Source organism: Hippopotamus amphibius, chromosome 13 (genome assembly GCF_030028045.1).
Source record: "Hippopotamus amphibius kiboko isolate mHipAmp2 chromosome 13, mHipAmp2.hap2, whole genome shotgun sequence".
NCBI lineage: Eukaryota > Metazoa > Chordata > Mammalia > Artiodactyla > Hippopotamidae > Hippopotamus > Hippopotamus amphibius.
In genome coordinates, this window is record NC_080198.1 from 90,731,364 (window position 1) to 90,745,871 (window position 14,508).

General features: G+C 48.2%; 1 protein-coding gene across 3 annotated transcripts in view; it reads left to right on the top strand.

Annotated features, from left to right (window-relative positions):
• Positions 1-14,508, top strand: part of JAKMIP1 (janus kinase and microtubule interacting protein 1) — a 140,070-nt gene that overhangs the window by 72,712 nt on the left and 52,850 nt on the right. For all 3 annotated transcript variants that reach the window (XM_057705495.1, XM_057705494.1, XM_057705496.1), the window contains 4 exons: positions 7,716-7,925; positions 8,806-8,925; positions 11,933-12,079; positions 13,036-13,176. In XM_057705495.1, coding sequence (XP_057561478.1) covers positions 7,716-7,925; positions 8,806-8,925; positions 11,933-12,079; positions 13,036-13,176 — 618 coding nt within the window. The remainder of the gene's footprint in view (positions 1-7,715; positions 7,926-8,805; positions 8,926-11,932; positions 12,080-13,035; positions 13,177-14,508) is intronic.

Here is a 14,508-nt window from a genome sequence, read left to right on the forward strand (position 1 = left end):
CACACCCCCCCCATCCTTCCAGGACGCACGCCCGGTGTCCTCTCCACAGGCACGTGCCCCAGTCCTCCCCTCATGAGCGGTAAATGCCGAGTTTGGGGGACCACTGTGCTCCAGGCATGGTTCTTGGCCCTGGGGTTCCAACAAGGCCCCTGCCATCCTGAGTGTGGAATGGAGGCTTTGGCAGGTCTCTCCTGTCTGTGGGAGACACTGTAAGAAATTTAAGGACTGGAGGCAGAAGGACCAGGTGTCATTTTGGAGTCCCCGTCCAGCTGTACATCTCTAGACGGGTCTCCAGTCAGTGACAGAGTGTCAGTTCACATCTTTACAATCCAGTGCCAAGAATGGCAGAAGAGAGGCCCTGATTTTGAATTTCTAATACATAGAAAGTCTAAGCACATACCAATACTGAGTTCTCAGAAGTATTCCCCAGCCCCTTTTCTAGGGGTGGTGTTACCACATAATAGGAAGAGAAGGCTTTGGAGAAAGTCTCTCTTGGGTGTGAATCCAGACTCCCTCACTTGTTAGCTGTGTGACCCCAATCAAGTGGCTTATGATCTCTAAGCCCCTAGTGCCTCATCTGCGAAAGCAGGAATGTTCACGTATCTGTTGCAATGTTATAAGAATTAAGTTAACTAAAATATCTATCAACAGCTTATCATTTATATAATAGGAGACATAAAATATGTTCCTCTGTTATAGGAAATGTATATTTAAGTAAATAAGATGGGGAAAAAACAAGTATTTGCACAAGGGACGGATTGAGCTTAATTTAAAATGAACCAAGGACTTGGTGTCAGTTTCCGTTTCAGTGCCAAACAGAAATATCCCCAGTTCAGGTAGTCTCGGTGTGTGTGGGCCACTTAGGAGAATAGAGTGAAAAGAATAAATGTCCATTTCTCCAACTATCCGCGCATTTGATAAATGTCCCTCCTCAGACAGGCCTCTTGGCAGCATGGTAGCCTGCATTTTGTTTCTTTGTCAGCTGGATTGGATTAGAAATGCAAGAAGGCTTCCAGGCTTCCACTTACACATTTCATATGCCTCTTAAGAAACTGTCTATAAGAAAAGGCCGTTATGGTCAACATGGGGCATTGGACTCATTCCTTAGACCAATTAGGATTAGGTCTGAGAAGCCTTCCCTCAATACACAGGGGCTTAAAATATGCAAATTATTTCTCTTTCATGTACGAAGTCTGTAAAGGGCTCCACAGAGTAGTGTAGTCTCAGCTTTCCCCTCAGAAGGGGCTCTGGGATGTGGCCCAGATCCTCATGGCCCCTCATGCCATGGAGTACCAGTCATCACATCTTCATCCCGGTTTGGGAATAGGAGGGCAGATGAAGGAGGTTGTGGTCTTCATTTAAGAGCCCTTTTGTTTTTGGAATTTTCATATACTGCCACTTCCATCTCTTTGGCTGGAAGTTACTCGCTCAACCTCCCCCAGCTGCAAGGGGAGCTGGGAAGTGCATGGCAGCTCCTAATAAATCCTGTTGTGGCCCTCTGTTCATTTCCTAAGGCTGCTGTGACAAACTCCATGGCTTAAAACAACAGGAATTTATTCTCTCACAGTTCTGGAGTCTGGAAGTCTGAAAACAAGGCATCAGCAGGGCTGTGCCCCTCTGAAGGCTCCAGGGAAGAATCCTTGGTTTGCCTCTTCCAGCCTTGGGTGGTTGCTGGGAATCCTTGGCATTCCTCGGCTTGCAGCTGCGCGACTCCAGTCTCTGCCTCCACATGGCCTTCTCCTCCCCACGTGGCTGTGTCTTGTCCTCTTATAAGGACACCAATTAGTGGATCTAGGGCCCACCCCAATCTGTTATGACCTCATCTTAACTTACATCTTAGTTACATCTGTAAAGACCCTATTTCTAATAGGATCACATTCTGATTTTCTAGATAGACGTGAAATTTGAGAGGGACACCATTTACCCAACTACAGGTACCAAGGAGGAGAGGAGAATGGATCTTGGGGTAGCATCTTCTTTTTCATTCTTTGATTCCCCAAACTTTGCAGTGAAGTGGAGGTAACAAAATTATTCACAAATCGGTGGGTTTGTTGGGAGCTGGCTAAACTGAGGTTTTCACTGAGATGAGTGTCCTGATGGATGTGACTGCTGAGAAGTGATTAGATTCTGTGCCTGTGGGGCCAAGGGAGGGCATAATGGGGCTTTGCAGGGGACTGACCTGAGTTTGAATCATGGATCTGCTTCTGACTAGAGTGTGGGCACATTCACCTCTCAGGGCCTCGAGCTGATCTGTAAAATGGAGTAAATAATGTCTACTTTGAGGGTCTTTTGAAGACTGAGCGAGAGCATGTCTTTTAAGTACAAATGTAGTCCTGAGCTCACACTAACATGTAAGTAAGAAGTGATAGCCGTCACCCACACTGTTGTTCTTTCCCTGACTCTATGTCAGTTAGAATCTTATGGTTGCAAGTGACAGTAATTCCCCCTAAAACCAGCTTAAACCATGTCTGTTGTCTCTCATGACTGAAGTAGCAGGACTCGCCTCAGGCATATCTCCAGTGGCACTAATGATGTCACCCAGACCCGGGTTTCTCAGGCTCTGCTCTGCCCCCTTCTACGTCATTCTTAGGCTCTGAGCTCTTCATGTGCTGGTGAGATGCTACCACTGTGCCAGACCCCACATCCTCTTAGGAAATAGCCAGAGAAAGCGAGAGAAGCTCTTTCTTTTTCTTGAATTTTTATTGGAGTATAGTTGATTTACAATGTTGTGTTGGTTTCTGCTGTACAGCAAAGTGAATCAGTTATACATATACATATATCCACTCTTTTTTAGATTCTTTTCCCATATAGGTCATTAGAGTGTATTGAGTAGAGTTCCCTGTGCTCTACAGTAGATTGTTACTAGTTATCTATTTTATATATAGTAGTGTGTGTATGTCAATCCCAATCTCCCAGTTTATCCCTCTCCACCTTTCTTTGCATCTGTGACTCTATTACTGTTTTGTAAATAAGTTCATTTGTACTGTTTTTTTAGATTTCACATATGTGATATCAGATGATATTTGTCTTTCTCTGTCTGACTTCACTCAGTATGATAATCTCTAGATCCATCCATGTCATTGCAAATGACATTATTTCGTTCCTTTTTACAGCTGAATAATAGTCAATTGTATATGTGTACCACATCTTTTTTACCCATTCCTCTATCGATGGACGTTTAGGTTGCTCCCATGTCCTGGCTATTGTAAATAGTGCTGCAGTGACACTTGGGGTGCGAGATAAGCTCTTTCTTAGCTCCTAAGGAGAAACAGAAGGGTCCTAGCGACACCCTCTTCAGGCCTGTTGGCTCTGATTGGGTCATGTATTCATCCCTGAGCCAATTACTGTTAGGGGGTGGGGCCATGCAGGTGGCATGAGCCAGTCAGGGCCTACCTTGGGAACTTGGAGTGGTTTCAGCCCCACCCCTCTGCTGAACCACATGGTGAGAGTGGGAGTATGGGAGAAGGGGAGACAGATGTAGGGATGCAACCCAGGAATGTCTGGCACACTCAGATGATGGGGTTCAAAGAATTTCACTGTCAGAGGTTTATGCTTCATCAGGGTCCTGAGAGCAGGGGACAGGATCACTAAGAGCCCAGCCTGGGGACCAGACCAAGGTCTACAGTAGTGAGAGTACCTGTGTTGCTGTGTGAGCTGGCAAGTCTCCTGACCTCTGGAAACTCAGGACTCCGGCTGGAGAAATGTGACAACCTAGAAAGTGTTGGCTGCAGCATCTGTTTCGGATTGTCCATCCATTCCTGGATGCCATCTCCACTAGTGGAGACTGTATTCTCGGAACATTTTGCATGTGATGGGGTGTAAGCCCTCTGCTCATTTACTAGGAAAAGTGGGGAATTGGTGCTCTTCTAAGCTGAGAATTTGGATTTCCAGAGATGTCTTGCTTAAGATGCTGTTCCTTTTTGCGGGAAGAACTAGTGTAATGCGGTGGTGGGGGCAGGGCTTCTGGGCTCCAGTGCAAAGCCAGGAGTGTGCAGCCGGGATGCTGATGTGCTACCTGTTAACTTGTAACACCCCCTCAACTGGTACCACTGATTCCCTTCGATTTATTTTTTTCTCCTAGCATCAATCAGGCTCTGATCTACTCCAGTGTTGACTTCTTTATTATGTTTCCAGCAGCCCTTCCCTCTGGAGTGGAAGCTCTGAGGGCGGGGATCTGATCTGTTTTGCTTATCCATGTTTTCCAGCACCCATTGATGTCACTCTGTTCAGTGTTTGTTGAATTAATGAAAGCATGTTTAAGTGGTTTAAATCAGTGAACTCCTTTCACATAGTTCTTATTGCTTCTGGATTGAAATCTGCAGTGGCAGCCATGCTTTCTGCATCATTAAGCATTCTTCCCTACAGCGGGGAGGGGCTCCCACCCATTCGCAGCAGGTTCAGCTGAAGCTGGGAGCTGCAGGAGACTGTCACCAGGGGGAGCAGCGGGCACATTTTGCAGCTGCTGCAGGAGAAGCTGCACTGGGCACACCCTTGGCTGGAGTTCCAGGAGATTGTCATGGGGAGTTGGCTGGGGATACTGAGGGAAGGCAAGCATCCTTCTTTCTTCTAAAGAAAGGCCACTCAAAGAGCTTGTCAGAACTCTGGGACTTTGCTTGAAAATCTCAGTCTGGAGGTTGGGGTACCATTTTCCTCCTTCTGTAATCTCAGTTATATTTTATCAGTTTTTCATGGTCTGCTGTTTTAATTAAGTAGCCTTCTGTTAAGCTGGAGCTAAAGTAGATTAATGGTGGCCAAACTCTATGCTAAATTCTTCCCGTGGTTGATCCAAGTCTCCCTGCAATTGGACAGAGTGTTCTCAGTGTCGCCACCTTACAGAGGCTGAGGCTAAAAGAAGTGGCCCTGTCTGCCCAGAGTCACACAGCAGGTGGGGGCGGGGATTTGAGCTAGCTTCTCTCTGCCCTCAGGGGCAGGGGTCTTAACTAGTATTCTCTGCTGTAGCTATCTGTGTCTGAATTCAAAGTATATGATTCAGAAGTAAGAGTTTCAGGTGACAATCAACTCGAATTTGTTACCTCTGAAAGTGTGCTGAGGGAGAAGGGCATTTGTATTAGTTTCCTGGGGCTACCTTAACAAATGGCCACAAACTCAGTGGCTTAAAACAACTGATGTTTATTCCCTCACTGTTCTGGACTCCAAGATCAAGTCCAAAATCGAGGTGTCAGCAGGGCTGTGCCCCACTGAGGGCTCTGGGGGAGGACCCTTCCTTGCTCTTCCAGCTTCTGGTGGCTCTGAGTGTTCCTGGGCTTGTGGCTGCACCACTCCAGTCTCTTACGTGACCGCCCCTCTGTGTTTTTCTTCTTCTGTCTGCATATTCTTGTCATCCCATGAAGACACTTGTCATTGGATTTAGGACCCACCCAGTTAATCCAGGATGATCTCCTCATCTTCAGATCCTTAATTACACCTGCAAAGACCCTTTTCCCAAACACGGTCCCACTCGCAGGTATCCAAAGTTAGGATATGGACATATCTTTTTAAGAACCACAATTCTAACCACTGCAGTATTCATTCATTCGTTTCCTCAATATTTGCATACCTAATGGAGACAAAAGTCTAGGAAGGACAGGAACAACTATTTATTGAGACCTACTATGTGCATGCAACACTTACAATTAGAGCTGGTGTTTATTTTATGCCTACTTTGTGCCAGGCAGTTTTTAGACGTTCATGCATTTCATCCTTAAAACACCTCTGTTATTATCCCCATTTCACAGATGGGAAAACTGAGGCTTAGTAAGAAATCAGGTAACTAAACCAAGGTGAGGGAGCCAATAAGTGGTGGCATTAGGGCTGGAACCCAGGCAGTCTGGGCCCAGTGGCCTTGCTCCTAAGCAGCCTGCCTGTCTCTGCAGTCCCGTTCAGTCCTCCCAGCTCCCCTTCTAGGTGGGTGTTCCTACATCCCCAATTTACAGGTGAGGAGCCTGAACACAGCTTACCAGTGGGGGATCATTCTCCAGTTCATACCTTCTTACTCCATGTGCTACGTTGTTTTATATCAGATGGCTTTAACCTTTACGTTGGGTAATCAAGGCAGTATCCATGTTATGCTGCCTTACACACAGGCGCGCTCATGGCAGCACTCACAGGTATGTGTTTAATAAGCCCACGTCGTATGGACTTTATCCAGGTTTTGTTGAAATCATCCTTACTAAAGCATTAGTGTTTTCAGAACTTTTTTTGTGTACCTTATCTCAAATAGAGTTTATTCCTAAATCCCATGATGATAAAGTAATCATTGTAGCTGAAACTATTATGATTTTTGTCAATTAATGAAACTAGTACTTGGGAAATTTTCTCTTTTAACACCTGTGTTAGTTTCCTAGGGCTGCTGTTGCAGAGTACCATGAACTGGGTGGCTTAAACAACTGAAATTTATTCACTCACAGTTTTGGAGGCTAGAAGTCTGAAATCAAGGTGTCACAGGACCATGTTCTCTGAAGGCTATAGGGGAGGATCCTTCCTGCTTCTCCTGGCTTCCAGTGGCTCCAGGTGTTCCGTGGCTTGTGGCCGCATCACCCCAGTCTCTGCCACCATCTTATCCCCGTGTCTGTCTCGCCTCTTATAACGACACCAGTCATTGTGGTCCACCCGACTCCTCTCTGACCTCATCTTAACTAATTATATCCGCAAAGACCCTATTTCCAAATGAAGTCAATTCTCAGGTTGTAGGAAGGACATGGATTTGGGGGAGGGGCACCGCAGGATAGTGCCCTTACTCGGGCAGTTTCCCAGCCATTGGCTTTGTGTCCAGAAACAACTGAAGTGTATGGCCCGTGGCAGAATCTCCCTCCTCTGTAAGCTTCTTTCTGCTTGGTTTCCTCTAGGGAATGTGGGATGAGGCTGGGCTGGGCAAGCTGGGGCTCACGCTGAGGCTCGAATGTGGGGAGACGGAGGTGCTTTGGAGGCCCCAGAAGCAGTCAGTTGGCTCTCTGACTGTGGGACTCTGAGAGACATCAAGACAGGGGGAGGAGGTTAGAGCCTCCGCTGCGCACAGGGAATTAATGTCATGGGTGAGGATGCAGCTGGCTGGGGAGAGGACACAGACTGGGAAGAGGGCCAAGCCTCGGAAACTACAGACTTCCATGGTGACCAGGGCAAGGCGAGTCTGTAAAGCAGACGGAAACAGTGAAGTCCCACAGAGGGTGGGAGGGCGGGAGCGGTTCGTGAAGCAGGGAGTGGGCGACAGTGTCAGATGGGGAGAGGAGTCAGGATGGAAAATTGTCCAGTGAGTGTGGGGGCCAGGAGAGTGTTGGAGACCTTAGCAAGAGCTGTTTCTTTGGGGAGGTGGGAGCGTGGCCAGACGGGAGTGGGAGAGAGGAGGGTGACCAACTCTGAAGAAGCTGAGCTGCCGGGGGGTAGCGGGGTGGTGGCTGGAGGCGCCCTGGAGGGTCAGGATTCAACTTGATTTCATTAAGGTGAGAGAGACATGGGCACAGATCAATTTCGATGGTCAGTGTCTGGTTGACCATATAGGTTGCTGAGCCCACAGCGCTGTGCTCCTCTGTGCTGGGAGCGGCGACAGGCGAGCAGGGCCTGGGTTGTGCACTGTGGTGTCTCTCTGTGCCATGTTGCTGCGTTCAGCTGCCCCAGGTCCATGGACCTGCTGAACCTTTCCCTGGGCCTGAGGCCAGCAAGCGGGAGCTTTCCCTGGTCATGAGCCCCTGCAATTGGCTGCTTATTCTTTCTCTTTTCAGATGGATGAGATCAAGGGAAAAGATCGCGTGATTCTGGCCTTGGAGAAGGAACTTGGCGTGCAGACTGGGCAGACCCAGAAGCTGCTTCTTCAGAAAGAGGCTTTGGATGAGCAGTTGGTTCAGGTCAGAGAGGCTGAGCGGTACCACGGTAGTCCAAAGAGAGAGCTCCCACCTGGCATAGGGGACATGGCAGAGCTCATGGGCGTCCAGGTGAGGGGCTCATGCAAGTGCTGGGGCCTCAGAGCCGACCACCTACCCGTCCTTCCTCCTACTGGTCATTCTTCTGGCGAACTTGCCTGCCTTTCCCCCACCCCTCCTCCTTCCCTTCCATCCATCTGTGCATCCTTCCCTCCCTCCCTTACCTCTTCCTCCTTAGACATGCAGACATTCACTGTGTCCTAGGCCCAGTGCTAGGCACGGGGAGTACAGAGGTGATGGATGGACTGCTTTTGCCTCCTGTGGTCTTGGAGCTCATTGAAAGGAAAGAAATGAAACCATGAGTGCAGAGTCTCCAGTAAGAGCTCAGAAAGGGACCCAGTCGGGACAGGACCATGACTTAAAGGTGGAGCCCTGCCCGTGGCAAGGCGCTCAGCCAGCAGACAGGGCACCTGGGGCCACGGCTTGGTAGTTAACAGGCACAGAGGAGGCCAAAGCTGCATTCACTCACTCACACATTCATTCATTCACTAATTACTCAAGTGTCTGTCGGGGGTGCTGTGTGCAGACACCACAGGAGGTGCTGGCGTCTCCGTGGGGAGTGAGGTGGGCACAGGGCAGCCCTTGAGGAGTGCCCTGGAACGTCTGTGATTGTGCCTTCATCAGAGATGCTTAGCGGACAGGGGACTCGGAAGGGAAGGTCCCCAGAGACCACGTTGAGATGTCAGGGAGCCGCTGGAGGGTTTGCGGTCTCATAGCCTTTGAAATGAAGTCTTTCCACATGTTGCTCGACTTGGGGGAGCCCCAGCACGGCGCACGGTCCCCCTAGTGAGGAGCTCACTTTCGTCCTTAGAGTTTTTCAAGAAGGGTCCACGGAGTGCTTTGACTCAGTTAAGCTTTTTCAAAGTACATTCGAGTCTCGATTCTTTTTTAGGATCAACATATGGACGAGCGAGATGTGCGGCGATTTCAGCTAAAAATTGCTGAACTGAATTCAGTGATACGGAAGCTGGAAGACAGAAATACCCTCCTGGCAGACGAGAGGAATGAACTGGTAATCAGCCCCCCAGAGACAGATGGTGCCTTGGGGATGCAGGGAAGCAGCCCTGGGGCTACAAACCACGCCCTAATGCACAGGCCATCTGGTTTTTTCTACTTTCCTTCTAAATTCTTCCTGATTAAAAATCCAACACACTTTTTGAAGAAACCTGTTTGTGCCCTTTGATTCTGTAGGAATTTATCCTGAGCTAACAATCAGAGAAGTTCAGTGAGCAGCATGGAGAGGGTTTTCATTGCAGTGTTGTTTATGGTAGCAACCAAAACTGAACCAAAACAAAACCAAACCCCACTTAAGTATTGATCAAAATAATTACCGAAGATTTATGCAGTGAACTGCATGCAGTCACTGTAACATCATTAACAATGATGTTATAGAACACATTTAATTGCCATAGAAATTTGTTCACAATAAATTAAATGATGAAAGCAGTTGACAGAACAAAAATACATTGTCATCATCCTGGATATTGGAAGTTGTTTTTGGTGGTGTGATTATGGATAATTTTTATTTTTTGCTTGTCTCTTTATTTTCTTTTGCATAAAAGTTCACATTTCTAATTTTAAAAGTAATGAATGTGGACTTCTGGTTAAAAAAATAAATCTCTAGTAAAAATAACAATTTCATAAATATGTTTAAATTTGCTGGATAAACATTTCACCTAATTTTTATGTAATGGTAGTCAACACATAAACTTCTTGACAAGTGTCTCATAATATTTCTCTTTATTCTAAATTTTATGATGAAAGTAAGTGTATCTATACATTTGAAAAACATGGGAGATGAAAAGCATTAATGTGTCACCTCTTCACAATTTTAACAGGACCAGAATAAATTCGTTTCCTTGTAGTATTTTTAAAGGCATATTTTTATATAGCATTCATCAGACTGTACATCTAGTATTATGTCTCCCCCTTTCACTTAAATATTCTTGAGCTTATAAAAAATCCTTCATGAGAGGCAAAATAGTTTACTAAGTGGCTTAGAAAAAAAAATAGCTTGCTTGAAACAATTCAGAACTTCTGAAGTGTTTAGAGTAAGAATCAATAAGCTTGCCAGCACTGGGGTCTTAAAATCATGAGATAACTTCTGTTAACAGTTTGAGGTGGTTCTCACGTGTTTTTAATGCTTATGCAAATATTTTGACACCCACGAAGAGCTTTTTTTATTGTTTTGTGGTTACAAACGGGACATTTTCCCTATATAATATAGTTCTGCATCTCGCTTTTTTCACTTGGTTTATCAATTACAGCGCTCCCCAGCAATGTATGAAGATCTACCTTTGTCTTTGTAACAGCTGCATCGTACTCTGTTGTGCGGACAAACCATGGTTTATTCAACCATACATTTCGGTCATTACCCACTTGAAACTTTATTTCTGCAGGATAGACTTCTAGAGGTGCAATGTATGAGTCAAGGTACATTTTATATTTTAACGGCTACCATCAGTGTTTTATCTTAACTTTCACGGCCTGGTGACCAAAAGCAGGCAAAATGCAGTCAGTCCCTTGTTTTTGGTTCTTGATCCTGGTGCTTTCTGTGTGGTGTTGAGCACATCCCCCCTCCTCTTTGTGGCCAGGTTCTTTGTCTGTGAAATGGGGATGGGGATGGGCCCCTTCCTAGGGTGGTGGTGAGGGTTAAATGAGAGGGGATGCCTGGAACGGCTGAACATCATTTTGGACACTTGGCGAGTACTTGACAGATGCCCTGGTTCTTGCAGATGTTGTGATATTGATGAATATTTAAGTTGTTCCAATTTTCATCCATTAAAATAACCCTGCAAAGACGATCACTGTGCATTTGGTTCTCATAATAAGTCTCCGAGGCAGATACTACCATTATTCCCATCTTATAGGTGAGGAAACTGAGGCTGACAACTTGGCCATGGTCATGCAGCAAGTGTGTGAGTCACCGAGGACACTTTACTCAGAAGGAAAAAGAGTGGGTGCCTCTAATTGTGCAGCCTCCCAGTCCCCGCTCCCCATCCCCTCCACTGTCATTTCTCACATCTCTTCTCTCTGGACTGGCCTCTACACAGCAGAGTGATGGATTGTTCTAGAAGGCAGTCCTGACCACAGAATGCTCCTGCCTCAAAGCCCTGGGTGGTGGTAGTGGAGTGTGGGGTAGGGGATGCGGCTGGGAGTGGAAACAAGTGGCAGAGCTCTCAGCTCCCTAAATCAGGCCTCACCATGCACACCCCTTCTCTGCCCATCCCCCACACTCCATGCTCCTGCTGCACTCAGTGAAGCTGCTTTCATGCACTGTGTTCTTGCCTGTCCTGAACCCCTGGATGTGTGGTTCCCTGGCCTGGCGTGTCCACCGACACCTGTCTCACTGTGTTCTTACCTCTGTTACCGTCTTTGTCCTCTTCCCCCATCTGTTGGATGGTCACCCCATCGTGTCATCTCTTTGACTCAGCCCCCAACATAGGGCCTGGGCCCAAGAGGGGCTCCCCAGATGCTGATCGGATGAGAGAGACTGGAAGGACGCCAGTCGTAGGAACTGTGCTTGGAGGGCTTGGGGAGCAGCTCCAGGGCTGGATGGAGCCCTGAGCATCGAGCCTGGCACGGAGCGGGGCCCAGGGATCGTGTGTTGTCTGAAGAGTGTTGAGCTTCCAGCTAGGTCTCCACCTGGGGGGGAATGGTGGCCAGGAGGAGCTAGGGAGCTGGATTGACCTTTATGCATGTGACCCATGACCTCTGGGGGTTATGCCACAGGTAAAGGAAGCGTGGACGCAGCTCAGGCCACTTGCCAGCGGGGCGACCTGAGGCAGATCTCTGGGCCCCCGTGTTGGGCTGCACCCCCGCCTCTTGCCCTGCTCAAGGCCTTCTGAGGCTCAGGTGGGAGCCTGCGTTTGGAAGCCTGATGTCTGTGGGCTCTTCCTGGTGTTTGCAGCACCCAGGAAATATGGTCCCAGCAGTGGCAGCTGCAGGCCAGGTGGGGTATCCACTGGCCTCCGCAATGGGTCTTACAGCTGCTGCCCTCTGTGTCTGTCTGACCGCAGCTGAAACGTTCCCGTGAGACCGAGGTCCAGCTGAAGCCCCTGGTGGAGAAGAACAAGCGAATGAACAAGAAGAATGAGGACTTGCTGCAGAGCATCCAGAGGATGGAGGAGAAGCTTAAGAACCTCACGCGGGAAAACGTGGAGATGGTAAATCATCGTCTCCTAGTCCTTGTCTCTGCCTGGGCTCCTCCAGCCCCTGACCCGCGCTGTCCGTGTTCTCTGGGGCCACCTCCAACTCGCCTCCCCCAGGAAGCCTGCCGAGATGTCTCAGTCTGCACCCGTGCCTCCTGCCTCTGTTCTCCAGAATTCACAGCACCCTGGGCATCTCTCTGTGCCTGATGGGGAGCCCAGGGCAGTCAGACTGCGGGTCTGCGCCTTCACTCTGCTGTCTCCAGCTGGGGTTCTTAGACCCAGCTCTCATTCTCTCAGCTTCCTCATCCGTGAAGTGGGAATGAAAATATCAGTGCTGTGGGGTTAGGGAGAGGATGGAGTGATGGCATAGAAGGTTCTCACAGAAAACCTGGCGCATTGGGAAAGCTTAGTATGTGAATGATTACGATTTTGCTCTAAGTGCTTTGAGTGAGGGCCTTTTATTTGTTCTAACAAGAATGATTGGTCTTTGTGGTCAGGGTAGTATCTTGCAGTTGATGGTTTAAGGAATGCTCTGAGGTTCATTGTCCAAAGTAGTGTTAGTCACACCCATTTTACAGCTGAGAAGACTGAGGCTCCAAGAGACAGGACACCCTTCTCCCTGTGTCCTGGCAGGTCCAGGTGTGAGTGTGTCATTACTGTGTGTGCTGTGCTTGCCTTTCCCAGAGACCAAGCTTTCTAGGCTCGGTGCAGATGTCTATCTCTCCCCCTCCCAGTGCCCGCACAGCCCTTCTTGTCGGCAGCGGGCGCAGGCAGCCACACCTCCTCGGGCCTGGCTCTGGTCTACAGCTGTCTGCTCCTCCAGCTTGGAGACCAGGGGACCATCATCCCTCCCTCCGTTCTTCCATCCCATATCCCCCAACCCACACTCCATGCCCTGACATGCACAGTGGATCCCTAACAAGTGCTGTGGACAAGTGGCCCTACAGTGACCTCCTGTCCCTTGGCTGCAGAAAGAGAAGCTGTCGGCCCAGGCATCCCTGAAGAGGCACACTTCCTTAAACGACCTTAGTCTGACAAGGGATGAGCAGGAGATCGAGTTCCTGCGGCTGCAGGTGCTGGAGCAGCAGCATGTCATCGACGATCTCTCACTGGTACGTCCGCGTGGACAACAGCCCTCCGTGGGGCACAAGGCGATCCGGGCCTCGGGAGTGGTATGAGGGCTGCAGGGCAGTGCTGCTGAAGTGGGGTGGGGTCTCGTTTGAACTGCTCCTGGTGTTGGGCACCTTCCTGCTATGCTTTTCCAGAAAGCAGCCTCGACTTCGTTTACTTGACATCACTGGTATCTGGGAGCGGTTTCCATGGCTACTCTTTTTCTCAGATCTTATCCGTAGTTTGCTGCCATTAAGAAGCAGCATCAGTTTTTTAAAAAGAGTCTTCTAGCCTTTACAGCGTGGGAGTGATCTGTCCCCAAGAAGTCTATTTTTCTTTTAGCCTAGTTGTTGCAGACTATGAACTTGAAAACTGGAACCTTATAATCAGACCAGAATTTGAAGGGCTTGCTAAAACTCTGTGTGCATGTGTGTGTGTGTGTGTGTGTGTGTGTGTGTGTGAGTGTATGTGTGTGTGGTGTGTGTGTGTGTAATATTAAGGGGGATGTGAGTATGTCTTAAGTAGGTAGAGAATTCTGCAGCCCTCTGTAGCAGGAACTTAGGTACCAGGAAGGGAGCATCTGTAGTGAGATTTAGTTGAATCTTAGAAGCAAAGTGTATTCTGCTTGCCCAAGGGGGTGTGTGATGCTTCCATTCGTGGATCTTCAAAAACTAGAAAAGCCAGTGATCAAAATTCTAGAAAAGGCTTTAACCGTAATTGTTCAGTTCACTTTGCTTGCCTATCTCTCTGTCTCTGCCCCTTCCTTCTTTCCTTTCACTCACCCATCCACCCATCTTCCCATCCTCCTCTCCTTCCATCCATGCCTTCTTCCTTGCATCCTGCCTTCATTCTACCCATCATCTATTCATTAATCCTTCCATTCATCTTTGCTTCATTACACGAAAGTCGTTATGCCACATAAGATGAAAAACACACTCACCAAAATGATGATAGAGTTGAAAGAGGAATGATAAACAGATGAGACTAGAGAAAATAAAGATAGCGGCATCAGTCAAAATCAGGAGGGACACATGGGTGGACCATATAGGCTGTAGCCAAGCACCAGATTTGTCTCTGGGTTTCCTGGCAGCCAAAGAGGATAGGAATATTTGATGAGGAAAGAGAGAATTTGCTGGTTTTATCTGGGACAGAATGCTACTACTCTTGCTACTACCGAGTGGGTGCCATTTCTACTGACAGGAGCCACAGGTACCCACAGCCTCTGCGGGGCAGGTTCTAGCCCATATAGCAAAGGAAGAACCTGAGAATCTGAGAAATGAGGTGTGTCACCTGGCCAGGAGGAGGCCGCATGGGGATTTGGCCCCAGCTCTGTC